Genomic DNA, 27,847 nt, shown 5'->3' with positions numbered 1-27,847 from the left:
TTGAGTGAACTATCCCTTTAATGTAATTGTTCACTAGTATGGTCTTTGGCATTAAACTGATTGACAAATGAATATGCAACATCAGCACTGAAAATCTAGAGAAACATGTGGTGTGCCTTTAAAAAAATGTGGACGCCTTTCAAGGATAAAGTAGAAGATGGAGAAGAGAGAGAGTGTGAGAGATTTTGCTCAGTGACTGTAGAGTGATCAAAGGTAGAGCTGCCTAGAGAGAAGTGCACAGCTGAGAAACAGACTCTTGGATACTGGGTGAGTCAAGCATATCTCTTTATTATTATTATTTTTATTTATTTTTTTATTTTTTTAAGTACTTTATTTCTTATGTCTCAACATCTCAATAAGGATTTGGTCATCTTTGATAACAACTACAGTATGTGAAGCAAACAGAGCTGAACCTTGTTTATTAATAATTAATGTCATGGTTGCATGACCGACTACCATCAGTATCCCCCAGCATTAGCTCTAAATTCATTTGATTAGTCTTGGAGCCAGTTTCTATTCTTGTGGTAATTGGGGGTGTTTGCAGTCAGCTCCAGTGCATGTAACAAACTAATGCAGTTGTACAATGCATCCAAATATCATAGGATTTTGTCAATCAAATCATGAGGGACTTTGTGGGAAAACAATGATGATGTAAGCAAACTTTTAGAGAATATCTCTGAAATGGGTCTTCTAACCACTGAGTGTTGATTCTGTAAGATTTCTGAATTTGAGCGTTATCCTCCATGGCAAAACATCAGAAATGTTGGTAAAACTTTACAATAAGGTTGTATTTGTTAACATTAGTAAATGCAATAGGTTTATAAATATATTATAGTTAATTATTAACTCTAACTTTTAATGTTAAAATGTTTTAGTATGTAGAAATTAACATTAACCAAGATTAATATATGCTGTAAAAGTGTTATTTCATGTTAACTATTGCTAATGCTAACTATTAAATAATGTTTACGTAAACAAGCTTATTTTAAGGGTTACCAAAAAGATTTCCTAAGGTTATAAACTGCTACTTTTAAAATAAAACGTCTGATACTGACTGATTTATTTTAGCAGTGTGCCATTGCACTAAAGTAAAAAGGCTACATCACAGCCACTTTAAATGAGCTACTGTAAATGTTCTTGAAATTCCTGTCAGACAGATACTCTCTCACTGACCTGATATGGTCATACTGGCTTCCTAAGGAGAAATGTTGCACAGTATGGTCTCTCAGTAATGTACTCGCACATTTTTATTTATTTTGTTACAAAGAGATTGCGGCTTATTGTTAGTCATCTGTTAACAATTATCCCTGACTAAGGACACTGTGATTGGCCCAATGTTGTCCAAGAAAAGCAGAAAAGATTTTAAAAATGAAATGTGTAATTGGGCAGAAGGAGAACACAGTATAGAGTAGTCATATAACAAAAAATTACAATATACCAAGACATGGCACACTGATTACTCCATTATAGTCTCTCAGCAGATTCATTTTAGAGCATTGTGTACCACAGCGTGTCATTTTGTTCAGTTTTACAAAAGTGAAGAAAAAGAAAATACTACGTCTGCCCTCTGAAGTCTCAGAAGTCCATTTTCTGAGTGCAAAAAACTAATATAGACCTCTACGGGACTTATCTCATATTAGTCTGGCTGAAAGAGGAAATTACCACTGTGAGTACCTAATGGATGACCCATGAGTGTCAGGTGCAGTTGGACAAGCTTGGGTAGCATTTTCATTTAGAAAAGGGGGAATACTATGACATCTTCATAGTAGATAAGAGAGCGGTGTTAAGAGAGCAGGATGACAAATGTTTCAATCTCACTTACCTCAAAATCTTTAAGACCCCATGAAATCAAAATTGGCATCTTGTGGCTTTTAATCCATGTCTAGCTTTGGGGTCATCTTTTTATGCTATTGTACTAAAGTCTTAAAGGAATAGTTCACCCAAATTAAATGAATTCTGTGATCATCTACTCACTCTCATGTCATTCCAAACCCACATAAATGTCTTTCTTCTGCAGAACACAAAAGGAGATATATGAAGGATGTTTTGTTTGCTGATTTCAATACAAAGCAGTGGATAGTGCCTCACTTTAAAACTTAAAAGTAAGCATAAATGTCATAAAAGTATATTCCATTTCTGAAGAAATACAATTACTTTGTATGATGAACAGACCAAAATTGAAGCTATTATTCAATCAAATAAAATTACTGTAAAAAGCACAAATCTAATATGGCGACATGTCAACAAGGCCTGTTTGATGCCACATGCGAAAACAGTTCATAAGCATAATTTTTTCCGACGCCCATGTTAACAGGTTTGAGTATTCACACTGGCTGCATGAGCCATGTGTTGCCTTGTAGCAGGAGCATCCCAGACAGTGGGACGAGAGTTTGGGGTAACCTATTTTTTTCTGCAGAAAATACAGCTAAAATGCACTACTAACCTATTTAACCACATAATAGGTTGCAATGTAGCCTTTAGTTAAGCAACGTAAAATACTGGAGCTAACTACTCATGCATTGTTTGAAGTCTCATACGCAGTGACAGTTACACAAACACACTTTCTATTCATTAAAACTAAATTAATTACTGTAGCTACACTTTGTGATTTGCGTTTCCTTTTGTTTAGATTAATCACCATTTGCATGTAATGTGATCCGTCTTCTCATGTAAATTCGATTTCAAGATGATCAAGTTTGTATTAATTCTCAGTGGCTAATCATTTCATAATTTATGGTCGTCAATAAAGGAAATGTTCAATATAGTAATCCAAAATTACTGTTTTCTGTATAGAGCTGCAGCTTTGTCACGCACCAAAATCGCAGTCAGTGTGTAAGCGCTTGCCGAGCTGCTGCTGTAGTTATGCTGGAGTTTTGTGTACACATTGCTTTGGTGTGCATTACATCTTGTGTCATAACGTTTGGTCACAAGATGCGCGAGAACGACTCGTCTTTCTCTTGTTAAACATATTCATTTTTACCATTAATTAAATGGTAAAATCATACTTTTTACATCTAAACAATATTTGAATATTTTACCATAAAATTGCATGTATTGTCTTGTTAAATATATAATATTTTTTTTATTGTATATTTTAAGGTAACTTACCTGTTAACATTTTGAAGTTTTTTATTGCAGCATTTTTACATTCTTTTAACATTAAAAATACAGACATTTTTAAAACTGTGTGCTCAACCATTTCATCATTTTCTCTTATTTAGCATAATTTTTCATATTTAATTACGATTAATTGCAGATTTTGAAAGTTCTGAAATTTGACATATATATATATATATATATATATATATATATATATACTTTTCCTGTCAAAATGCATTTATTTTAGAGCTGTCGGAATTGAGGCGTTAATTGCATCCAATTAATTAAAAAATTAACACGTTAATTTTTCTTAATCACCATTAAAGCATAAACCAGCATAAACACTTGTTGGGAGGGCGGAACTTTTGTAAGGTGTCGATGTGTCATTACACTGACGCACACAGCACAACAGCACTTTCACTGTCTTTGGCTGTGTCTCGTTTGGAAGGCTGCGTCCTCCGGAGGTCGCATTTCTCGGCCGCATACGTCTCGTTTCATAAAAGCGAGTAGGACACTTTGAATGCAGTCTTCGAATGTGACCTTCTTTCACGGGAATTCGGAGGATGCATGAGGTGTATCCTTCGTGGGCACTCACAACCCACAATTCTTTGCTTCAACGGAAATGTCTAAAAAAAAAATACGCCAATTTGCCCGTAAATATGATGTTCAAACGCAAGGAATATTAATTCCCAAGTGGAAGTACCTCAGTAGATGGGTGCAAAGTATATAATATGTATAATTATATTAATATATAATTAAAATAAAGTATTAGACTAAAAGTACAACTGTAAAATCTATTTTCTTTTCTCTTTACATCTTTAGAACTCTCCTAAAATTTACCTCATACATTTCCTTCTAAAGGGACTTTGTTCCCTTCTCACTCAAAGCACTCATGCTTGTTAAAGAGTGGCGTGCTGTCATAGCAGCCATGTTATGTTCCGTTTCCGTTTGTCCTACGAAGGCTGTCTCGTTTAAACAAGACTTGTTTAAAGGAGGACACTCGGTATACCACAGCCTTCAAAGGACGCATCCTACCTAGCATGAAGCCTTCGAAACGAGACACAGCCAGTGATAAAATTATGGAGAAAGGACCTCTTAGCGCTATTATATGATATACAAATAAAGCCTAGATGGGACTTGTGATAGAAATCAAGTATTTTCAGCCTATGCACAGTGAATTTGAATTACCATTGAAGCATGGCAAGTCTTAATTATCACTTTGATTTTTCCGTGGAATTCAAAGCGGCGCTTGACGCTGCCGTTGACAGTCTGATGTAAATCATGAGTGCAGCTTCACAATTGCAGAGGAAAGCAGATAGTCACAATCTACCGGCAGATTCATATTGTGGATGATGAGAGTTTGAGATTTAATGCCCGTTGCAATGAATACTCAATCTATGGGGACTAAAACCATCTTTACACAAAGGTGGCACAGAAGCAGCTTCTGAAGTGGCAATTAGGTGTATTTTCACAGAGCAGGAATAAATGAATTTACACAGCAGTTGCAAATGCATAATGTTATGAGATGGATATTTTAAATGTAAAAGAATTACATGTAATAGATTGCGTATTCAGTGGAATGGGCATTAAATCTCTTAAACTCTCATCCTCCACAATATTAATCTGCCGGCAGACTGTGGCTAACCACTTTGTTATCGCTTTGGCCACTGGGGCAGTGTTTCACATTATGATAAGCACAGACCAATTTTAGCTAAAGAAAAGTCAACCTACTATTTCCAATTTCACTGTGGGTGCATCTCAATCAGCTCACTTCAATCAGCACCCTTTGTTGTGAATCAGTATAACGACAGCATGAATTAAGGCACTGGCAAGGGTGATTACCTGCTGAACATTGGGACAGTTATGACTCAATCACCTGCGACACAATCATGTGCTCGCACATTAAACATTGCTGTATAAATGACACTGTCGTGCATTTTCATAGTAGATATTCAGACATAGTGTTATTATGAAAGATAAATGAGAACAAAGAATTAAATATAAAGCAGTGCATTTTAAACCTTCTAACAACTCTGATATTTAAAAGATTGCTTCCCTTTCGTGGTCATAATGGGTGAAATACATTACAAACATCTCTTTTAAAGAGAAAATAAGACTTTGACTTCATAGTCAACGATTTGTAAGACTTCAGAAGACATGATGATGTTCTCTGGTGTCAGGAACTGGTAATGTGAAACCCAAATGCAGGAATGAGGATAACTAAAATATTTATTAAACAAAACAAAAACAAACAGGGAAACAAACTCTTTCAATGGAGGAATATATAAACAAGACAAAACAGAACAATATTATAACTGACAGGGGAAACTGGAGTTCAAAGAACTGGGTTAGGTGGAACAGAGAAACAAAAAATTATCCGACAACCAGACAAGACAAAAGGAAGGAATATAAAGGAAACGGAAGGATTGAAACCAGGTGCTGCCCATAAACACACAGCCTCAGGGAATGGGATGGTCTCAAGGAACTGGATGGACTCATCCACTGCCACAGGGAACCGGACAGGCGGTTCCATGGCCATGAGCACAGGCAGTGAAGAGGGAACAACCTCAGAGTTTGTGAGCACAGGCAGTGACAGGGGAATGACCTCCGTGGCCGTGAGCACTGCCAGTGACGGGGGAATGACCTCCGTGGCCATGAGCACTGGCAGTGATGAGTGGTAAGAGGTACTGCAGTAGTATTGACCGCAGACTTCTGGCAGTTGGCAGCGGGCATGGGTGCAGCAGCCTGAATTCTCTTCCTGCGAGCGATAGAGGAAGAGCGGCCACCCCATCCACTGCTTGTGAGGGAGTACGATGTCCTCGGGCTGGGGTGAAGGAAGGAAGTCCTCTGAGGCACATGCTGAGAGGAACTCATTCCACTTCATGGCCAACTTGATGGTAGCAGCAAAACTTCCCCCTTCACCCATCCCTGGGATACAAGATCTAATGGGCTCATGCAGACCAGCCCTTAAGACCTGCATTAGGCTGACCTGATTGTAACCCAGACCCGAGGACAGCACCAAAAACTCCAACGCATACCCCCTCACGACTTGTCCTCCTGCTGCAGATCAAAGAGCTTCCTGGACTGCTTTGCTTTATGACGTGTGGGAGGATGTGAAAAAAAGAATAACTAATTCCTGCTGGGTCCATGGTTGGTCAGATCGTTATGTCAGGAACTGGTAATGTGAATGAGGACCCAAATGCAGGAATGAGGATAACTAAAATATTTATTAAACAAAACAAAAACAAACAGGGAAACAAACTCTTTCAATGGAGGAAAATATAAACAAGACAAAACAGAACAAAATAATAACTGACCGGGGAAACTGGAGTTCAAAGAACTGACTGGAACAGAGAAACAAAATGATCCGACAACCAGACACGACAAAGGAAGGAATATAAAGGAAACGGAAGGATTGAAACAAGGTGCTGCCCGTAAACACAAGCAGCGCTAATCAGCGCTGCCATAGCAATGCTGATTGCGCTGCTTAGCAGCACCTGAGGAACCACGAGGGAGAGAAGAAAACATATGCTCATGGGACAACCTGAGAGCCTGTTGGAGGAAACTGTCACGACCCTGCCAAAACAAGAATAACACAAGATCAAAATGACAGGATCATGACATCTGGTTTTTCCAGTACATTCTGGGAATTTTTAAGGAGGTAATGTTTCAGTGCACTGGAACGGTTTTGCGATTGAGACGCACTGATCAGTGCCCTGACTACTAAACTAGGGAGCTGATTGAGACGCACCCTGTAAGATCAGTCTGTTCTGTGTGTTAAGGAAAATGAACTTCTGAGGCCTCTGAATTTCAAAATGTTATACAACAAAAGTATTCTCAGTTAATCTAAAATGTGCATCTGTTGCTTAAACCAAGTTTTAAACACTTTTGTTTGCATTATTCTCATTTATATGTCACTATGGATAAGAGCATCTGCTAAATCGAAAAATGCAGAAGTAAATGGCTGCATCTTAATAAACTAGTTTTATTCAAGTCATAAATATTAATTTTACTAAATTAACATGATTAATGAAGTTTACACCAACGAAAGTCCATTTTAAATGTCAAATTAGTTAGAAATGGCCCGTTAAGATATCAGCTGTGCATTTTTCACTTTTAATAGTGTTAATCAGTTAGTTCATTGCCAAGCAGAACTGGAGTACAAACAGATTATTTCTTTTTTTATAAATTTTTAACTTTAAAGCAAAAACCACAAAAGGGAACAGACATTTTAAGCAACAGAGCTGAAAGTCCCACTGTTCTGCCTCACAGAACAAATCTAATTTTAACAAACACATTTGAGGGAGAGGATAAGACAGCAGTGTGAATTAAAAGAATGTAGAGAGTTGCTCTGCTGGAAGGAAAAGAAGACAATGAATGAAAAAGGATTTTGGCAATATGGCATACAGGGTGTTAAAAAGAGACAAAGAGAGAACAAGTACATAAACAGGGGCTATATATTATTCTAGTATTGACTAGAGGTTAAGAATCAAATCAAATCAAATCAAATCACTTTATTGTCACACAGCCATATACACAAGTGCAATGGTGTGTGAAATTCTTGGGTGCAGTTCCGATCAACATAGCAGTCGTGACAGTGATGAGACATACGCCAATCTACAATAAACATCAAATTAACACAGCACAATTTAAACATCTGTTATACATAATTAAACTCGACTTAAAACATCAAATTAACACAGCACAATTTAAACATCTGTTATACATAATTACACAACTTAAAACATCAAATTAACACAACACAATTTAAACATCTGTTATACACAATTACACTCAACAATATACAATAATAACATACATTGCACAGTATACAATATGCTGTTTTTGTTTTTTGTTTTTTTTTTGTTTTTTACTATATAGATACTATATAGATACACATTATTCAATAAAAATTAAAATATATATGAAAAAAGTATATATATAGAATGTACAGTATTGTACTGTATTGACATTCAGGCTGTCGGTTGATAGTCAGTTGTTAAGAGAGACATAATATAATGACAGTAATATAATTTATGACAGTCCGGTGTGAGATAAAAGAGTAATAAAGTGCAGGGATGATGTATTTTGATCGTGGGAGATCAAGAGTTCAGAAGTCTGATTGCTTGGGGGAAGAAGCTATCATGGAGTCGGCTGGTGCGTGTCCTGATGCTGCGATACCGCCTACCTGATGGTAGCAGTGAGAACAGCCCATGGCTCGGGTGGCTGGAGTCTCTGATGATCCTCCGAGCTTTTTTCACACACCGCCTTGTATATATTTCCTGGAGGGAGGGAAGCTCACCTCCGATGATGTGTTTGGCAGTTCGCACCACCCTTTGCAGTGCTTTGCGGTTGTGGGCAGTGCTATTGCCGTACCAGGCGGAGATGCAGCCAGTCAGGATGCTCTCCACAGTGCAGGTGTAGAACCGTGTGAGGATGTAGCGGTTCATTCCAAACTTCCTCAGCCGTCTCAGGAAGAAAAGGCGCTGATGAGCCTTCTTCACAACGACTTCAGTGTGGACGGACCATGTGAGTTCCTCAGTGATGTGGACACCCAGGAACTTGAAGCTGCTGACTCTCTCCACTGGTGCTCCATTGATGGTGATTGGACTGTGTTCTCTGTCTTTTCTCCTGAAGTCCACCACAAGCTCCTTTGTCTTACTGACGTTGAGGGAGAGGTTGTGCTCCTGACACCAGTGTGTCAGAGTGTGCACCTCCTCTCTGTAGGCTGTTTCATCATTGTCAGTGATCAGACCTACCACCGTCGTGTCATCAGCAAACTTAATGATGGCATTGGAGTTATGTGTTGCCACACAGTCATGTGTGTACAGGGAATACAGTAGTGGGCTGAGAACACAGCCCTGCGGGGCTCCAGTGTTGAGGGTCAGTGATGAGGAGATGTTGCTGCCCATTCTAACCACCTGGCGTCTGCTTGACAGGAAGTCCAGGATCCAGCTGCACAGCGAGCTGTTTAAGCCCAGAGCCCGGAGTTTCTCATCTAGCTTGGAGGGCACTATGGTGTTGAATGCTGAGCTGTAGTCTACAAACAACATTCTCACATAAGTGTTCTTTTTTTCCAGGTGGGAGAGAGCAGTGTGTATTGTAGATGCAATGGCATCATCAGTGGAGCGGTTGTTACGGTAAGCAAACTGCAGCGGGTCAAGATTGAGTGGTAATACAGAGCAGATGTAATCTCTGATTAGTCTCTCAAAACATTTGCTGATGATGGGGGTCAGAGCAACAGGACGCCAGTCATTTAAACAAGTTATTTTCGATTGTTTTGGAACAGGCACAATGGTGGATGTTTTAAAGCATGTGGGGACTACAGACAAAGAGAGGGAAAGGTTGAAAATGTCCGTAAAAACACCAGCCAGCTGGTTCGCGCACGCTCTGATGACGCGGCCCGGAATGCCGTCTGGACCCGCGGCTTTGCAGATATTCACCCGTCGGAAGGATCGGGTTACATCCGCTACAGAGACGGAGAGTGAACTAACCTCTGTAGCTTCGGCCGTGAGAGCTCTCTCCGTGAGGGCGGTGTTATTTCCCTCGAAACGAGTATAAAAAGTATTTAGCTCATCCGGTAGAGAGGCAGCGGTGTTCATGGCGGAGTTTTTATTCCCTTTAAAGTCCGTGATGATGTTAATTCCCTGCCACATGCTTCTAGAGTTGGTGGTGTTAAACTGTCCTTCAATCTTACTCCTGTACTGGCGTTTTGCTGTTTTGATAGTTTTTCGGAGGGCATAACTGGCTTGTTTATGCTCCTCCGCGTTCCCGGAATTAAAAGCGGAGGTCCGCACATTAAGTGCTGCGCGAACATCGCTGTTGATCCACGGCTTCTGATTCGGATAGATTCGCACAGTTCTGGTCGGAATCACTTCCTCTACACACGTTCTGATGAAGCACATTACGCTATCAGCGTAAAGCTCGATGTCGTCATCAGAGGCGGACCGGAACATCTCCCAGTCCGTGCGATCAAAACAGTCTTGTAGCGTAGAGTCTGATTGGTCCGACCAGCACTGGATCGTTCTGAGGGTGGGTGCTTCCTGTTTCAGTTTCTGCCTGTAAGCGGGCAGAAGCAGAATGGAAGAGTGGTCCGATTTTCCAAATGGTGGGCGGGGGAGGGATTTGTAGCCATCCCGGAACGGAGAGTAGCAATGGTCCAAAACCCGGTCCCCTCGTGTGTTGAAACTAATGTGCTGGTGATATTTTGGTGCGACTGATTTTAAACTGGCTTTATTAAAGTCCCCGGTCACAATGAACGCGGCCTCAGGGTGCGCGGTTTCCTGCTCACTTATACTCCCATACAGTTCCTTGAGTGCCCGGTCTGTGTCGGCTTGTGGGGGGATGTACACAGCAGTGATAATGACCGCTGTGAATTCCCTCGGTAGCCAGAATGGTCGACACAGAAGCATAAGAAATTCCAGATCAGGAGAACAGAAAGACTTGATAGAATGTATGTTCCTCTGATCACACCAGGATTTGTTGATCATAAAACATACACCACCTCCTCTAGTTTTACCTGAGAGGTCTTTCGCTCTGTCCGCTCGGAGCATGGAGAACCCCGCGGGTTCAATGGCTGAGTCTGGAATCTCCGCAGACATCCAAGTTTCCGTAAGGCAGATAACGCAGCAGTCCCTCGTCTCTCGTTGGAAAGAGATCCGCGCTTTCAGCTCGCAGAGCTTGTTATCCAGAGACTGAACATTTGCCAGTAGAATAGTGGGTAGCGGGGGTCGATTTGCGCGGCGTCTTACTCTGATGAGAACGCCGGCTCTGTTTCCCCTTTTCCTCCTGCGTTTCCGCGGCCGTGCTGCCCAGACAAAGGGCTCCGCTTGCGTGTTTGTAAACAGCGGGTCGGCATTGAGGAATGTGAAGTCCGGTTTACGGTGTGAGATCGCTGAGCCAATGTCCAAAAGTGTTTGTCTGTCGTAGACAATAAGGCAGGCAACATCCAAGACAAGAAACATAAGAATTGTAAACAAAACAAACAAACCATTGCTAAGTTGTGTCGGAGCTCGCAACGCAGCAGCCATACTCGGCGCCATCTTGAGTCCAAAAAATGGCGAGAAGATGTGGTTGAAGAAGATGTGGAAGAAGATGTGGTTGAGAGAAGTTGGGAATGATAAATAATAATGCAATTACACGTTATCAAACAGCATAAACATACTTACAATGGAATCTTCAACACAGAGCATGATGGTCATCTCTCTTTTCTCTTTGATTATGTGAAGTATCCTGCCACCATGGCAGCAGTGGATCTTCCACTATTATTTTAGAGTGCATGACACTGCAAAAAATGTATCTGTGCAACTTTTTTGTATGGCTCTGATGTGTTTGCTTTCAATATGTCAGCTGTAGAGACCAAGCTGAGTAGGTGGCATGCACAATGATAGTGTTTAGGCTAATGGTCGGCCGATACAGGTTATTCAATGCCCGATGCTGACACCAGTATCTAGAGAGCAGAATAGCCAATGGCTGATATAAATGCAGATAAACATAATACAATTTGACAATAGCAAATAAGATGTACACAAAATTTCTAAAGTGATAAAAACACTTATTTTGTGCACTATTTCCCCAAATTTGCTTAAACTTGAAAAAAAAAAAATCTTGAAAACAGGAAGTGTTGCCTATCCATTAACAAATTTATTGGTATATTTTAAAACTGACCCATGTGAAAGTTGACACTCTTGTTAATCGGCAAGCGAACATGGTTATCGCTAATGCCGATAGTCACGAAATGGCCAAATATTGGACAATTAATCGGCCTGGTGTATCGGCCTATCACTAGGTTAGGCAGCTGATAATCGAAACCTTTGTCTTGATCCAGTAGAGAGGAAAAATCAACAAACTTAGTGTCTTCCCTTTCCTCTTTCTCATCATGCTGGCATTTTTGAAAGTGCTTCAGTCTTATCTCCAGTGACGTTGTTGATGACATCACTGTATACCCTGAATACCTGAATGACAATTTGTCTGTGGTGGTTCTTTTTATTTTTCTCTCTGATGTTGAACTCCCAGTAGAATGGATATTATTGAGGGCTTCCTGCTTCAACATCAAAGGTGTTCAACATCAAGCTAAGCTAATTTAATTTAAATCACACCTTATTTCTATAGAGCTAGTTATAATATTCTGACTGTTAGGGTTAGGGTTATTTTAGAAAGGGCGAGGATGTGTAGTTTAAAAAGACTTGTGTTTGATGTTGATGTATGATGTCTCCTCTTTTCCTTGTCTGTGCTATTTATAATGTCAGCTTGTCTAGCAGTTTGATATGTTTAAGTTCCTCCACAGCACCTAAAAATATATTTATTTATTTTTGTAGAACAAAAGGTCACAATGTTTTGTGGTCTCCGCCATGCAGTCATGTGGTGGACTTTTAAAATGAGGAAGCAAAGTGCTATCTCAGGATTTTTTTCTATTTTTATTTATTTTATTTTTAAACATAAACAAAAAGCATTTATGTTTATCTTCCAAGTAAACATGTATGATAATCCCTATAGCACGTGAAGGCAGCATGAGATCAAAATGTGGGTGTTTTTACTTAGTAAACCGCTCGCTGACAGACAATGCTGAGTCTCACCAGAATCTCTCATACACATACGACAGTCATTTTTTGTCATCTCTTGAAGTAAATGTGTAATTTCACTGGGATGAATCAAAATCTCTCTCATTACTCTAATTTAGAATGTTACGAATGCAAGCAGGGTGATACAAACAGTAAACCATCCTAGTGTTGTTACGAATCCTTTATCAGCACTCTTGGAATGCCTCTTGTCCAATGTTGTTGGATGCGGGTCCACAGGCGTGGCCATTGTATTCTGGCTTCACTCAACACAATGCATAATTTAATTTAATTTAAACTGTCTAAAGTCAATAAAGGGTTAACTTTCGACGCACAGAGTCATGTGACAAAACAACATGGCGCTGACCACAGCAGAGTTTGTCTTTGGGAGAAACTACATCTGGTAAGAAACTTAATTACGTTTTTACATTAAAACCTGTTTGAGTCAAAAGATTAGAGTCTCTACTTTCATCCAGTATGCCATTTTTTTAAATTTGAGTGAATTATCATGAAACTGTATACTATAGTGGACAATAGCACTAAGTTTTCATTAAAAATCCTATATTTACTTTGCATTTTTCACTTCAAGAAAAAACAAATTGCATCCAGAGGCTTTATATAGAACATTTTTGCATGTTTATTAGGTGCTACTAGTTAAAAAAAAAAAAAAAAAAGGAGGAATGGAAAATGCACACAACAGTCATGCTCGGGTCTAAGGAGTATTTATGTTCATTGCCATATAGGCTTGTCTTACACTGTTTATAAGCATACAATACTTATATTTTTGTTTCAAATCAAGTCAAATCAAAGACTCATTAAGTTTATGCATTTATTATAATATTTTTTACATTGCTTCAAAAATAATACCAACAATAACACAGCAGCAAGTATTTTTCATGTATCTTTTTTCTGTTTGCCTATTTTATTTATAGTCACCTTACTTTTGGAACATCATTAGTCAACCGCAGCTGTCATAAAGGGCCAGAGCTGTACCTTTAAGAACAAATGCTCACTAAAAACACCACACTACTCACTGACACACCATTACATGTTTCAAGTCATTTCACGTTCATTTTGATATGGACGTGACCAAAAGTGGTGATGTCCGAGTCGGTTGGTTGTTAACTCTTTAAATAGTCTCTCCACTTCTCTCAGAGGACTCGATAGTATGGAATAACATAAGTTAGTGATAAATTAGTTTTCTTTGGCATAAGCCCCATCCTACGGTTCAGCGTCAAGATTCTCGCTCAAACCATCAGATCCTGCCAGAAGGCGAAGACAGCAGGGGAGAGGAGCTTACCCCTAGACCAGGAAGGGACCTAAACTGGTGGAGTTGGGTTGGAGGTGGGTGAAAGACGCGCATTGTACGAGCATAGGAACAGACTTGTGGGCCTTACGAGACACAGGCTAGATCAAGATAGGATGAGATTCCAGAACTGAATGAATGTTTGACGTAATGCTACCACGAGTCCTCTGCGAGAACTATCGCTTACACTTCCATTTCCATCAGTTCAGCCCATTCATAATGATCTGCCACCGCAATATGGTGAAGTCTGACTGATTCACGCAAGTTCCACTCTGTGCTAACCCAGAGCTCTGGCCATCCTATCTCTGAAGCATGTTGGGGTGCACTATGGCAGTTCATGAAAAAACAAACTTAATCCTGCCATGCATTTAGCTCTTATAAAATGCAGAAAGCTCATGTTCATGATTCATGTTCTATAAAAAAAAAAAAATGATGTTAATGAAAACAACAAAAGGAATGATTAGGACAGAAGAACCGTGTTGCCAATAAATCGACAATTACGATAATATATGGTTTATCTATATTCTTTAAGCGGTTTCAGTAAACCATGGCAGTTCATTATATTAATTTGGTCCATTCTGAGAAATACTAATAAAAAATAAAAAAAACATGTTCCATCCAATTGTTTTTAAAACAGACCATTTCTTCTGTTTGTATGTAGGGAAGGCTGGGGTCGGTTGGCTTCAGGGGTCGGTTGGCACAGATTTGGTGATACATTTTATTTAAAAGTAATTATGTAATTAATTTCACAAAAGTATAACATCTAAATGTGCTTTTTTGACCTAGACTGAATGATTCTGTCAAGGCTTAATTTAATTAATTAAAAAAATTAAACTTCTGCTAAAATGTTATAGAAATAATACTTAGAAAGATTTTTAAAATATATTATTTTTAGTTAATCGTCATGAGTATCCGTTATATTTTGAAATAAGATTTGCAAGCCTGTGATAAACTATGCTAGCTGGCTAACATAATTTACAAAAAGAGTGCAAGTGGGGTTGGGTGGCACATTGTGTATAAAAAAAAAAGAGTAGATAACAATTCATAATCTTCATACACTATTTACCAACTTAATATCTCTACATACATGGACATATACAGTATTCCATAAAATAATGTATAATAGTAATAACATAACAAATTAAAATAACTTAAAATAAGAAACTTAGCTTTCATTTGCACCTAGCTAGGATACCTTAATGTTTCTTCCACCAAAGATTTTCAACAAAGAATGAAAATTAAGCCAAACAACCCCTTCCAAAATGTGGCCGTCCCGGGATTGGGTGGGCCAGGCTCATGATGTGGTGGGAAAGGCCCACCCAATTACTGCAAATATACAGTAGACTTAATTGTAAAGCATACATACTTTTTTTTTTTTTTTTTTACTGTATTCATCAAATACTGCCAGCTGCTGTTATTCAGAGTAAGTGCAGTACAGTTCTGTCAGCAGGGTTGACAGCCACTTACTGTAATGTATATATTATGTAATTAACTGTTTGTACAGCTCTTTAGTTCTTACTGTAAATTTCAGTATAATACTGTATTGATACAGCTGCATGCAAATAACTTTATTTATATAGCACCTATTAGCAATTTAGCACAAAGTGCTTCACGATATTACAGTTTAAAAACTTACCATAAAAAATAAAAAAACAACAACAAAAACAAAACACATAAATGCACACAATTTCTTTGCTTATTAATACAAATCCATTGTGCTTGAGACTGGAAATGCCAGGCAGAAGAACATTTGTGAGGTAAAGATTACAGTATATCATAATATAGTAAAATTATAATATTATGCATAATTTGTGCTTCTGTGTTGTTACCAAAAGGGCACGCATGCACCAATAAGCTCTAAAACTTATTGACATTTGCCCAGACCGAACTAACCCTACCTGCTCCAGAGCAGGTTAGGTTCATAGAGTAAGTTGCTATGGTTCCTCTGAAAGTTACTTCAGTTTTTTTGTAACTAGATGTTTAGGTTAACAGCTCTGAGTTAACATACCCGGGTTAGTAGCTAACTCTGCTTTCTGGAATACCCCCCTGAGCCCCCACAGGAACACTGATGTGCATACTGTCAACAGCATAAACATTAAGAATGTGCCACAGCTCTACTCTTTGGTTTTGAAAATATATAGTTAAAAACACCACTAGCTTTCACCAAGTTGGATTTATGGTACAGTTAATTTGTCTATCCTATATGTATCTTTATTAAGTGCAGCCTTTCAGAATAAACAAAGAGAATGAACACAACTATTTTTTTAAATTTCTATTTTTATAATTTATGGACACACAGTTTAATTTCTCATAGTTTGTGAAAAGGTGCCTTAAGGGGGTAGACTTGAGGCATATAGTAGCAATATTGAGTAAACAAAAATGTATTATTTTGTGTATTTTAAATGTATTTTGTAGGCTGTTTGTTGGGGTGGTGGGGCGTTTTTGCACTGGGGCCCATAAGATCCTAGTTACACCACCGGGCGATACAAAATCAACTGACAGCATGCCATGGTCACATTTTAAATTAAAATTGAAAGTTTAAAATGGCAACCTCAAAAATTATGTTTGCTTACTGAAAATAAAACATGAACTTTGAAACCTGAACCTGAAAGAAATATACATTTACATTTTTATTTTTCAGAATCAATGTACTTTTTTTTTTTTTTAGATTGAAAATACATTGGTCCCCAAACTGGTGCCATACATGGCTCGTGACATTTTAGCACACAATAGTATGATAAATAATGATCATAATCCATCAGAACAATTTTAAAAAGTGTTCCACTTTATTTAACATAATGCTAAAGTGGGACCTTCCATAAAACAGACCCTTGCAAATATTTAAATGCATTTTTCACAACATGATAACATGGGAAGTCGGAAAATATTGCTTCTGAATATTGCAGTACCCTGACATTGGCCCCATTATGCCGAGTTACTGACAAGCACCATCTCCCATCAGACATTCCTGAAACCAGTTAGGTTTAGGGTTGGGGTTTGGGGGTAGAGTTAATAAAATACACATTCCATTTCACTGTATTTCATACTTTAGCTAAAAACAACCTGATTTACAATTAATTTTTGGTGCCCCTCTGAAGGCATTTCACCCAGAAATACATGTCCTTAAGCCAAGCGTACACTACACTACTTGCAGTCGGCGCCCTGCGAAATCTGTTTTTCGTCATGCTGGTGCGAACACTACAGGACTGTAGAGTATCAACTACACGACCATTGTTCTCCAACTGAGACCGTGTGTACACTGGTAAAAAGATGTATCTTGGGTGATCCGGTCACAAATGTACAAGTGAGAAATCACCGTTAAAACTGGTCAACTCTTTTGACCATTTGTGTTTCAGATTTCGAGAAGAGAGTCTCTGTTTTCATGAGGACATACATCAATCATTACATCTGTGTTTTACTAAATGATAATAATGCACAAAAAAGTAAAAGACTAGAAAGAAAGCGCTAAAAACCGGTGCACAGTTTCTCATCATTATTTGCAAACATGATGTTTAGAGCATTTTGAGTAATTTTAGTGCAGTACCTGTAACTGAGCTTCTAATGTGTGTGCTGCTCATATCTGTGTCCCTATTGTGCATGATCATGCATTCGCTTTTTTAAAAATTCTCCAATCATATACTTATTTCCCTTTAAATCCACATGTAACCAGTGAAAAACCGGCAGTAACATTGACAATGTCCCATTTCAAATTGTCTAAAATGCATCTTAAAATTAAGATAACGAAATTCATTCACAAACTCGCACAATTTATTCTTGATAACATGTAAAAAAAAAACATGAAAGCACGGCTCTCGCCCAATTTCGCCCATACTGGCATCCTTTGCAAAGGGGAAAAAAATTAAAACAGCTGAAAATAATTAAGAGAGCGGGTAGGGAGATATGGATGATGTTTTATTTTATTTTATAATTATTTTTGTCTCCTGCTACCCAAACCTTGCTCTCCTCTTTCTACAAACATGAAAGAACGGTTTGCGCCCTTTTTGGTATTTTCAAAAGGATACATTTAAGAAAAACAGCTAAAATAATAAAGACAGCGGGTAGGGAGAAGTGGGAGAAGTTTCATCTCATTTTCTAATAATTTTTTGTCTTCTGCTTCCTAATACCTTGCCCTCCTCTTGCTCTCTCTCTGTATTTAATTTGCTGTGTCTCATTGTCCGTCTTTCACTCGTCGGGACTGTGTACACACCTGATGACAAGACGTCTAGATATCAAGCTGTTTTGAAAACTGTTGTAACATCTGGGGCTCGCCTCAGCATGTTGCAGGAGTGTGCACACAACAAGACCGTTCATCGTGAGATCTGAGACTTCTCGTTGCCGACTCAAAACATCACAGGAGACGAGCTTGAGTCATGTAGTGTACAGTAGGTGCACAAACACATCGGCCACTGGGGGCAGTGCTTAGAGATTTGGTAAGCAGTTAGCACAGACTGACTTTAGCTCAAGAAAAGTCAATATACTGTTTTTAAATTTACTGTGAGATCAGTCTGTTTTTCCAACACTACATTCTTTTTGTAATTGAGCATCCAATCTTCTTTAAAACCTCAATAAAAGTTTTGTGTTGGTGATTTGTATTACTGAGGCTTATGTTTAAGAAGAGCATTCCCATGAAATGAAGTGCAGGCAGTCTGTCCTGAAGATCAGATTTAAAAATCAAATCAGATTTGTGTGCTGGAACAAAGCTTCAGTTTACCAAAAGATCTCATTCGAACCTAAAATGCATTCGTATTTATTTATTTATTCTGTTGCATACATTTTTAAAGGTCTTGCTCTTGATTTGTTAGACTACAGACAAACAATTTTTTTAGCACAGACAAATACACTTGACAGTAAGGTGAATGTAACTGTTGGCTGATTGTGATTCTGAAGAGGGGTTTTCAAATTATTGTTAACATATTTGCAGTGTTAAATTTGTATAATTTATTTTAAAGCTAAGCAGATTTACTCCATTTCTTCCTGTCAGCAATAACACATTTTCAGTGTCACATTTGTATTAAAATAGTTCATTTTATGCCAAGCAGCATTCTCCACTGTGTATTTCTGTCAGCAGTATTTGGAATGTGTTTTATTACACATTATTTATCCATGATCCATGACACGTCTTCAAGTAAGGATATAGCCGCTGTGCAAGCATATTTTTGTTATACACAAAGTATGCCAAAGTTTTTTAAAAGTATAATTCCGGTCTTAATTTCTAATAAAGAGTTAGGCATTGAATACATACAGTGAGGTCCAAAAGTCTGAGATCACATTAAAAATCTTGTAAAAAATTTCAGATTTCTATGTTTCCATTGAAGCACATAGATTCTCAAATCATGCAAGATAACATGAATCATTAGGTTTTACACAAACTTTCATGCCAGTCCATGCCAGCTTGAATGCATGCTTTCAAAGGGGATATACCAAATACTAAGAAATTAATACATTTTTAATTGAACTTTTACTCAAATTACTATGCTGAAAATATAATTTGTAATGGTAAATCAAAATTTGTATTATTATTATTTACTCACCCTCATGTCATTCAAAATCTGTATGCTGTTGTTTTTGTCATGAAACACAAAAGTAGATTTTATTGTTGAATATTAGTAATCCTATGACTTTTGAGCTATATTCCAAGTCTTCGGAAGCCACACAATACATTTGTGTGAGAAACAGGCCTAAACTAGCAAGAGTTTGTAAAGATTCTTCTACAGTTTCTCATTTATTGTTCCAAGTAAACCTAGCAGCACAGGTTTAGAACAACATGACGGTGAATAGATATGAATGGCACTGTTTTCAATTTGGGGCGAACTATAAAACTTGTGGTTTCAGACTTTATGAATTTTTTTTTGGAAATGTTAGTAGATATCCACTTTTACTCACAACAGTCCTGGAAATATATGATTTATCACAGCTTCTTGAAATCTTTTTCAGATCACACTAACCTAGAATTGCTTGACTGTCACACCATGGATATTCTGTTCACTGTTTCATGCCAGCATTCTAGAGACTATAATCTCACGTCGTTCTGTCCCGATAACCAAACTATCAACTCAACATCTCCTGGTCTGGTTAACCCACCTGCTTTTGGAATGTCCTACTTCACTATGACCCTCGGTGCACTCTCAAACCTGACGGCACTAGCAATCCTTGCCCATTCCTACACCCGCTTCCGTCTGCGTGCCAAGGCACCATTCCTGTTGCTAGCTTCAGCCCTGCTTCTGAGTGACCTGGCGGGTCACGTGATCACTGGTGCTTTGGCATTGCACCTACATCTAGGTAGAGTCAAGCATCACGGAGCGGCAATAGTAGTAGAGCCTCCTCAGAATTACTGCAAACTCTTTGGTGCTTGCATGGTGTTTTTTGGCCTTTGCCCTCTACTGTTAGGCAGTGCAATGGCAGTGGAGCGTTGCATAGGCATTACACAACCTCTCCTGCACTCGACTGTTGTTACCATAGCACACATCCGTTTCTCTGTACTCCTGATCACCTCCACGGCTCTCATGTTGGCGGGACTCCCCTTGCTGAATGTGGGCAACTACAAACCCCAGTTCCCCGGTACCTGGTGTTTCTTACCAGTGAATGGTCCACTCTCCATAGCCGATGCAAGCCTTGCTTTGGCCTTTTCTTTACTGGGGCTTGTAGCATTGACTGTCTCAGTCCTATCCAATACTATGAGTGGGCTGAAATTGCTCCAGGCAAGGCTTAAGGACCAACGTGTTAAGTCAACTGCTCGGAGACATGGATCATTTTCGACCTCGTCTCTGCATTCATTAGATGTTGAGATGATGACACAGCTGGCTGGGATAACAGTGGTTTCCTGTGTCTGCTGGAATCCTTTTCTTGTGAGTGAGGCATTTTGCATTTGATAAACAGTTGTTTCTTTAACTTTAAGCAATTTTGCCCTGTGGACTTAAAATAATCTTTATTAAAACACAGTTTTCACACTCTCACTAGTTTATTTAATTTGTCCACTAAAAATGTCCAACAGTGGATATACTGTACATGGAGAATTCTGTCATAACTTTATTAATGGCAAAATTGTTGGACAATCATAAATAATTTTCAATAGATATTGAAATGGATTGTGGTTTCTCTCTTCGTTAAAGGGTTAGTTCACCAAAAACAAAAACGATTCTCTCATCATTTACACACCCGCATGCTATGCCAGATGTGTATGACTTTCTTTCTTCTGCTGAACACAAATTAAGATTTTTAGAAGAATATTTCAGCTCTGTAGGTCTATACAATACAATTAAATGGTGACCAGAATTTTTAAGCTCCAAAAGCAAATATATGCAGCATAAACTCCAGTGGTTAAATCTGTCTTCAGAAGCTATATGATAAGTGTGTATGAGAAACAGATCATTATTCAAGTCCTTTTTTACCATCAATTTCCACTTTCACTTTCACATTCTTCTTTTATTTTTGGCGATTCACATTCTTTATGCATATCGTCACCTACTGGGCAGGAGGGTGTTACCTCTCTTCTTTACCTCTTTATTTTTGGCGATTCACATTCTTTATGCATATCGTCACCTACTGGGCAGGAGGGTGTTACCTCAGTTCTTTAGCGACCCGGCACATATATTTATCACTAACGGAACTACAATTTTGTCAAAATGCCCAGAATGTGTAATAATTCAAAGCATTTCCAAGACAATTTGAAAATAATATAATATAATATATTCTGATATATTTTTATGTTTTATTTTTCATATGATGCAACAAATGATAGAACAGGGTTCCTTTTCCACTAAATTACTGTGAAATTTGTAAAGAAATGTACATTTAAAGAGATACACATAACACATAAGCAACATATAAGCTACCCAAATATTTTCTCAGGCACTTATTGAGTCAGATGCACAACTTAAATAATTTCAGTAGTACACCCAAATGGCAGTAGCCATTTCATAATGTTCATGTGTTGTATTTGTTATAGGTTTGTTCCATGTTGTGTCTGTCAAATAGCAATGTCAAATGTAAATCAAGTCAATCACTGAAACAACAGTGCCACCTTGAGTTACAAATAGCAAGTATAATACAGGTGCATCTCAATAAATTAGAATGTCGTGGAAAAGTTCATTTATTTCAGTAATTCAACTCAAATTGTGAAACTCGTGTATTAAATAAATTCAATGCACACAGACTGAAGTAGTTTAAGTCTTTGGTTCTTTTAATTGTGATGATTTTGGCTCACATTTAACAAAAACCCACCAATTCACTATCTCAAAAAATTAGAATATGGTGACATGCCAATCAGCTAATCAACTCAAAACACCTGCAAAGGTTTCCTGAGCCTTCAAAATGGTCTCTCAGTTTGGTTCACTAGGCTACACAATCATGGGGAAGACTGCTGATCTGACAGTTGTCCAGAAGACAATCATTGACACCCTTCACAAGGAGGGTAAGCCACAAACATTCATTGCCAAAGAAGCTGGCTGTTCACAGAGTGCTGTATCCAAGCATGTTAACAGAAAGTTGAGTGGAAGGAAAAAGTGTGGAAGAAAAAGATGCACAACCAACCGAGAGAACCGCAGCCTTATGATTGTCAAGCAAAATCGATTCAAGAATTTGGGTGAACTTCACAAGGAATGGACTGAGGCTGGGGTCAAGGCATCAAGAGCCACCACACACAGACGTGTCAAGGAATTTGGCTACAGTTGTCGTATTCCTCTTGTTAAGCCACTCCTGAACCACAGACAACGTCAGAGGCGTCTTACCTGGGCTAAGGAGAAGAAGAACTGGACTGTTGCCCAGTGTTCCAAAGTCCTCTTTTCAGATGAGAGCAAGTTTTGTATTTCATTTGGAAACCAAGGTCCTAGAGTCTGGAGGAAGGGTGGAGAAGCTCATAGCCCAAGTTGCTTGAAGTCCAGAGTTAAGTTTCCACAGTCTGTGATGATTTGGGTTGCAATGTCATCTGCTGGTGTTGGTCCATTGTGTTTTTTGAAAACCAAAGTCACTGCACCCGTTTACCAAGAAATTTTGGAGCACTTCATGCTTCCTTCTGCTGACCAGCTTTTTAAAGATGCTGATTTCATTTTCCAGCAGGATTTGGCACCTGCCCACACTGCCAAAAGCACCAAAAGTTGGTTAAATGACCATGGTGTTGGTGTGCTTGACTGGCCAGCAAACTCACCAGACCTGAACCCCATAGAGAATCTATGGGGTATTGTCAAGAGGAAAATGAGAAACAAGAGACCAAAAAATGCAGATGAGCTGAAGGCCACTGTCAAAGAAACCTGGGCTTCCATACCACCTCAGCAGTGCCACAAACTGATCACCTCCATGCCATGCCGATTTGAGGCAGTAATTAAAGCAAAAGGAGCCCCTACCAAGTATTGAGTACATATACAGTAAATGAACATACTTTCCAGAAGGCCAACAATTCACTAAAAATGTTTTTTTTATTGGTCTTATGATGTATTCTAATTTTTTGAGATAGTGAATTGGTGGGTTTTTGTTAAATGTGAGCCAAAATCATCACAATTAAAAGAACCAAAGACTTAAACTACTTCAGTCTGTGTGCATTTAATTTATTTAATACACGAGTTTCACAATTTGAGCTGAATTACTGAAATAAATGAACTTTTCCACGACATTCTAATTTATTGAGATGCACCTGTATGTATGTGTATACACATAAACTGATAATTTACTATTGTTGCACAGAAAATCGACATGACAGATGATATAGTAGTCATTTGTTATGTAACAAAGCAATAGATATCATGTGATAGTAAACGTATACAGATATGAAATAGTCATAAAAATATGGAGCCACAAATATATATTGCAACACTTTTACATATCTCTGGTCACTAACGACCCCATACACTTTTGCCAATTATATATATATATATATATATATATATATTGTATATACAGCGTTGGAAAAAAATTAAGAGGCCACTGCAAAATTATCAGTTTCTCTGGATTTACTATTAGAGGTATGTGTTTGAAATTTGGTGGAGGATTGGTGATGATCTGGGGGTGCTTCAGCAAGGCTGGAATCGGGCGGATTAGTCTTTGTGAAGGACACATGAAACAAGCCACGTACAAGGTTATCCTGGCAGAAAACTTGCATCCTTCTGCTGTGACAATGTTCCCCAACTCTGAGGACTGTTTTTTTTCAGCAGGACAATGCTCCATGCCACACAGCTAGGTCAATCAAGGTGTGAATGGAGGAGCACCAAATCAAGACCCTGTCATGGCCAGCCCAATCTCCAGATCTGAACCCCATTGAAAACCTCTGGAATGTGATCAAGAGGAAGATGGATGGCGACAAGCCATCAAACAAAGCCGAGCTGCTTGAATTTTTGCATCAGGACTGGCATAAAGTCTCCCTACAGCAATGTGAAAGACTGGTAGAGAGCATGCCAAGATGCATGAAAGCTGTGATTGAAAATCAGGGTTATTCCACCAAATATTGATTTCTGAACTCTTCCTGAACTAAGTTAAAACATTAGTATTTTGTTGTTTAAAAATGAATATGAACTTGTTTTCTTTACATTATTTGAGGTCTGAAAACACTGCATCTTTTTTGTTATTTTGACCAGTTGTCATTTTCTGCTAATAAATGCTCTTAATGACAATATTTTTATTTGGAATTGGAAGAAATGTTGTCAGTACTTTATAGAATAATACAAAAATGTTCTTTTTACTCAAACACATACCTATAAATAGTAAATCCAGAGAAACTGATAATTTTGCAGTGGTCTCTTATTTTTTCCAAAGCTGTGTATATACTGTACATATTTGCAGTTTTTCTTTGAGGACTATTAAAGAGGCATAGCTCTGTGGGGTAAAGGGGATGAAATGAGGTCTTGGGTCACTAAAGACCAGAGGTATGCATTTAAGGGTTAATGTGACCATATAATGAAAAGAAAAGCATTTTTTATATATAAAAAAATCACCCCTATGACATAAAATGGCCATAGTTGCGCAAGCATTCGAAGACTATTTTTACTGCATTTGTGATTTTCTAGATTGACTAGTTGATGACAACTTTCCCCTTTATTACACAGATCTACATCCTCATATCTGTGATCAGGTTTTATGAAGGAATCACCAGACCGGTGCACCAGTGTGAGAAGCTTCTTCTACTTGCCCTGCGTTTGGCTAGCTGGAACCAGATTCTGGATCCATGGGTTTATATCCTCCTACGGCGAGCAGTTCTGCGCAGAGTCCTTCAGCTGCTACAGCCTGAAAAAGTTGTGTTTTCACCAAGTTGCTCCTACACAGACTCAAATAGAAAGCAGATTAGTTTATACTGATTACACTTTTGTTTATGCTAATTGCGAATATGTTTACATATGTGGTCAGGCACCAATAATATTTTAAATCAATTATTTTCTGTGTTTATGTTTGGCTGTCAAAAGAGAACGAGTGAGAATGTGAAAAGGACTTTTTTTTTTTATCTGTTCATTAACTGTTGCACTTTTTTCTTTTTTTAGCATGAAAGTGTTGAGTTTACAAAAAATGGGTTTGACCTTACAACATTTTTATGGAAACCAAAGACACTGTGACTGGTGCCATAAAAAAGTTAATAATAATAATAATAATAACAATAATAAATAACTAAAAAATACTAAACTGGCACTATTAGCCACCTCTGTCATAAAAATAATTAATAAACCAATGAATGAATCAATAAATAAATAATCATTGTAACTATTTATTTATTAGGCTATAATGTAATAATCTAAATAATTATTGATATTATTTATTATGTTATTATGGCTTAGTAACAATAATTATGGTGGAAATACTATGGTACATTTTTAAAAGGGGGTTGGGGGAGGGGTACAAGTGGTCTATTTATTTATTCAGCATTAAATCTGTTTATTTATTGTCACAATCTTTTGTGCATGAAAGTTACAGTGATGTCTTTACTGTCTGTGTGTACTGTATATCAGAACTTGATCAAAGCAAGACGTGCATGACTTGAACTGCAGTAGTCACAAGTGGATTGATGATGTGATTCTGTTTTTATTTTTATTTATTTATTTTTGTTTAAATCTATTGTTATTCAAAAATACATTAAAATGCAATTCACACAAAACAATTACTTTATACTCTTTACTATGATGAACATGTTTTCAATTCCTGAGTTCAAAGTCATTTTGATCATTTATTTATTTATTTTCCTGGGGATTAAAGTAAAATAAAACGGTAAATAACCGTTTTTTAATATTTTATTTATTTGTTATTTTTTTTGTAAATAACAAATAAATAAAATATCTCATTAAAAGCTGAAATTCTTGTTGGCATATGTAGTATGGAATAATATTTTATTATGATTTCTTTAAATACAAAAGCAGTGAAACAATATTGTTTAAAAAAATTATTGATATTTGAAAAATGTTTGTCCACCAAATCAAAGTCAGGTGGTGTCAACGTCAGCCATTCTGTTGTCATGTGATGATAAACATAAAAAAAAAAAAAAAGAGAAAGAAGACCCCTTTATACCCTTGTTTCTGCTTGTGAAGTTTTTTTAATTTTTAGTTTTTAAAATCAGATATTTTGACATTTTTATGAAAAGGCACATATTTTTCAGGTCAAATGGAGAACCCTAAAAACATATTTATTATTTTTTAACTCGGAAAAATATATTGTAAAACTTTTTTGAAAATAATGATTAACACTTGTGTGACCTTTGGGACATTTCTGTCTTTTCATTTTTGTTTTTTTGATCATTTCGTGTTAATGCCAACGGCATAAATTTTGCCAAAGGTTAACTCTAACCCTAACCCTAACCTAACCCTAACCCTATAATACATCTATAATACACTGTGTACACAAAACTGTTAAACTCAGGACCTTAAGGACAAAAATGTCCCCACTGAAACCCATTAAAAGTGCAATATTTGATCCCAGTGCCATTAAAGCATAAAGTCATGAATTCTATGATATTATCAACCCGATCCCATGAAAATTCATTCATAATTTATGAGTTGGCTATTACGTATGATCTCGCACGATTTTGTTCGCATAAACTCGTACGACTTCATCACGTGCAAATTCCCGGATGTCTAATGCGGAAGTAAGAGTGAGTTCAGTGCACAAGGCGTTAAGGACATAGTTATTAATATTATGCCCTTACCCAACCCTCTTATCTAAACTTAGCCAATCAATAGAGACATGATTGGAAGCTGTTGTGTGTGACAGAAGCAAGTCATTTTCGTGTATTAGATGGAAACAATGTCCAGCGACGTCATTGGCTGTAGTGAAAGTCACACGATATCATATGAATTAGCCAAATTTAGAAAAGTTGTACGGATCCTGACGAATTCGCTGTGAGAGTGTGTTGGATATTATGCTTTCATTCCGAAGCCCTGACTTCAAATTTAAAAATATATATATATATGTTCCACCAGATGGCACCATTTTTCTCATGTTTAGCCTATGGAGCAAATACATGCTTTTTTCCTATTTTCTATTTGCTGTATTATAGAGCACTGCAGGCCAATTGAATAAATGATGCAGCTAAAATTGTGTGGGTGTGTTGGTATGAATCTCAGAGTGTGTTTTGAATGTGTGTATTGAGAAATTTGTGTGCGCGTGTGTGTGTGTTTGCATGTGTGTAAAAAACCAAACTGTAATTTAAAGGGTTAAAATCCTGAAAATGATTGAATATTTGGTAGTTATGATCAGGACTGATGTTGGTTAAAAAAATCCAAGTCAGTGAAAGTGGAAAATAATATTAATATATAATATTTTATGGCAGTTTTTTGACGCAGACATTTTTGTCCTCTAAGGACCTCTGAGTAACTTTTTTAAATTGACGCACAAGGGTTAAGTTGTGTACACTCACGTATATTAAAGGTGCAAGAAACGTATTATTTTTACCACTTGACATAATTGTAGAAAATGCTATTTA

At 37.6% G+C, this 27,847-nt stretch overlaps 1 protein-coding gene across 1 annotated transcript; it reads left to right on the top strand.

Moving 5' to 3' along the window:
• Positions 1–203: 203 nt before the first annotated feature.
• On the top strand, positions 204–26,011 carry LOC127451727 (prostaglandin E2 receptor EP1 subtype-like). Its single transcript, XM_051716634.1, has 3 exons — positions 204–267; positions 19,897–20,807; positions 24,993–26,011. The coding sequence occupies exons 2-3, from the start codon at positions 19,932–19,934 to the stop codon at positions 25,239–25,241; spliced, it is 1,125 nt and encodes a 374-aa protein (XP_051572594.1). The 5' UTR covers positions 204–267; positions 19,897–19,931; the 3' UTR covers positions 25,242–26,011.
• Positions 26,012–27,847: the final 1,836 nt, after the last annotated feature.

The sequence above is a fragment of the Myxocyprinus asiaticus genome, chromosome 14 (genome assembly GCF_019703515.2).
Source record: "Myxocyprinus asiaticus isolate MX2 ecotype Aquarium Trade chromosome 14, UBuf_Myxa_2, whole genome shotgun sequence".
NCBI lineage: Eukaryota > Metazoa > Chordata > Actinopteri > Cypriniformes > Catostomidae > Myxocyprinus > Myxocyprinus asiaticus.
Note: the sequence above shows the minus strand (reverse complement) of the source record. Positions and strands in the feature narration are given on the sequence as shown.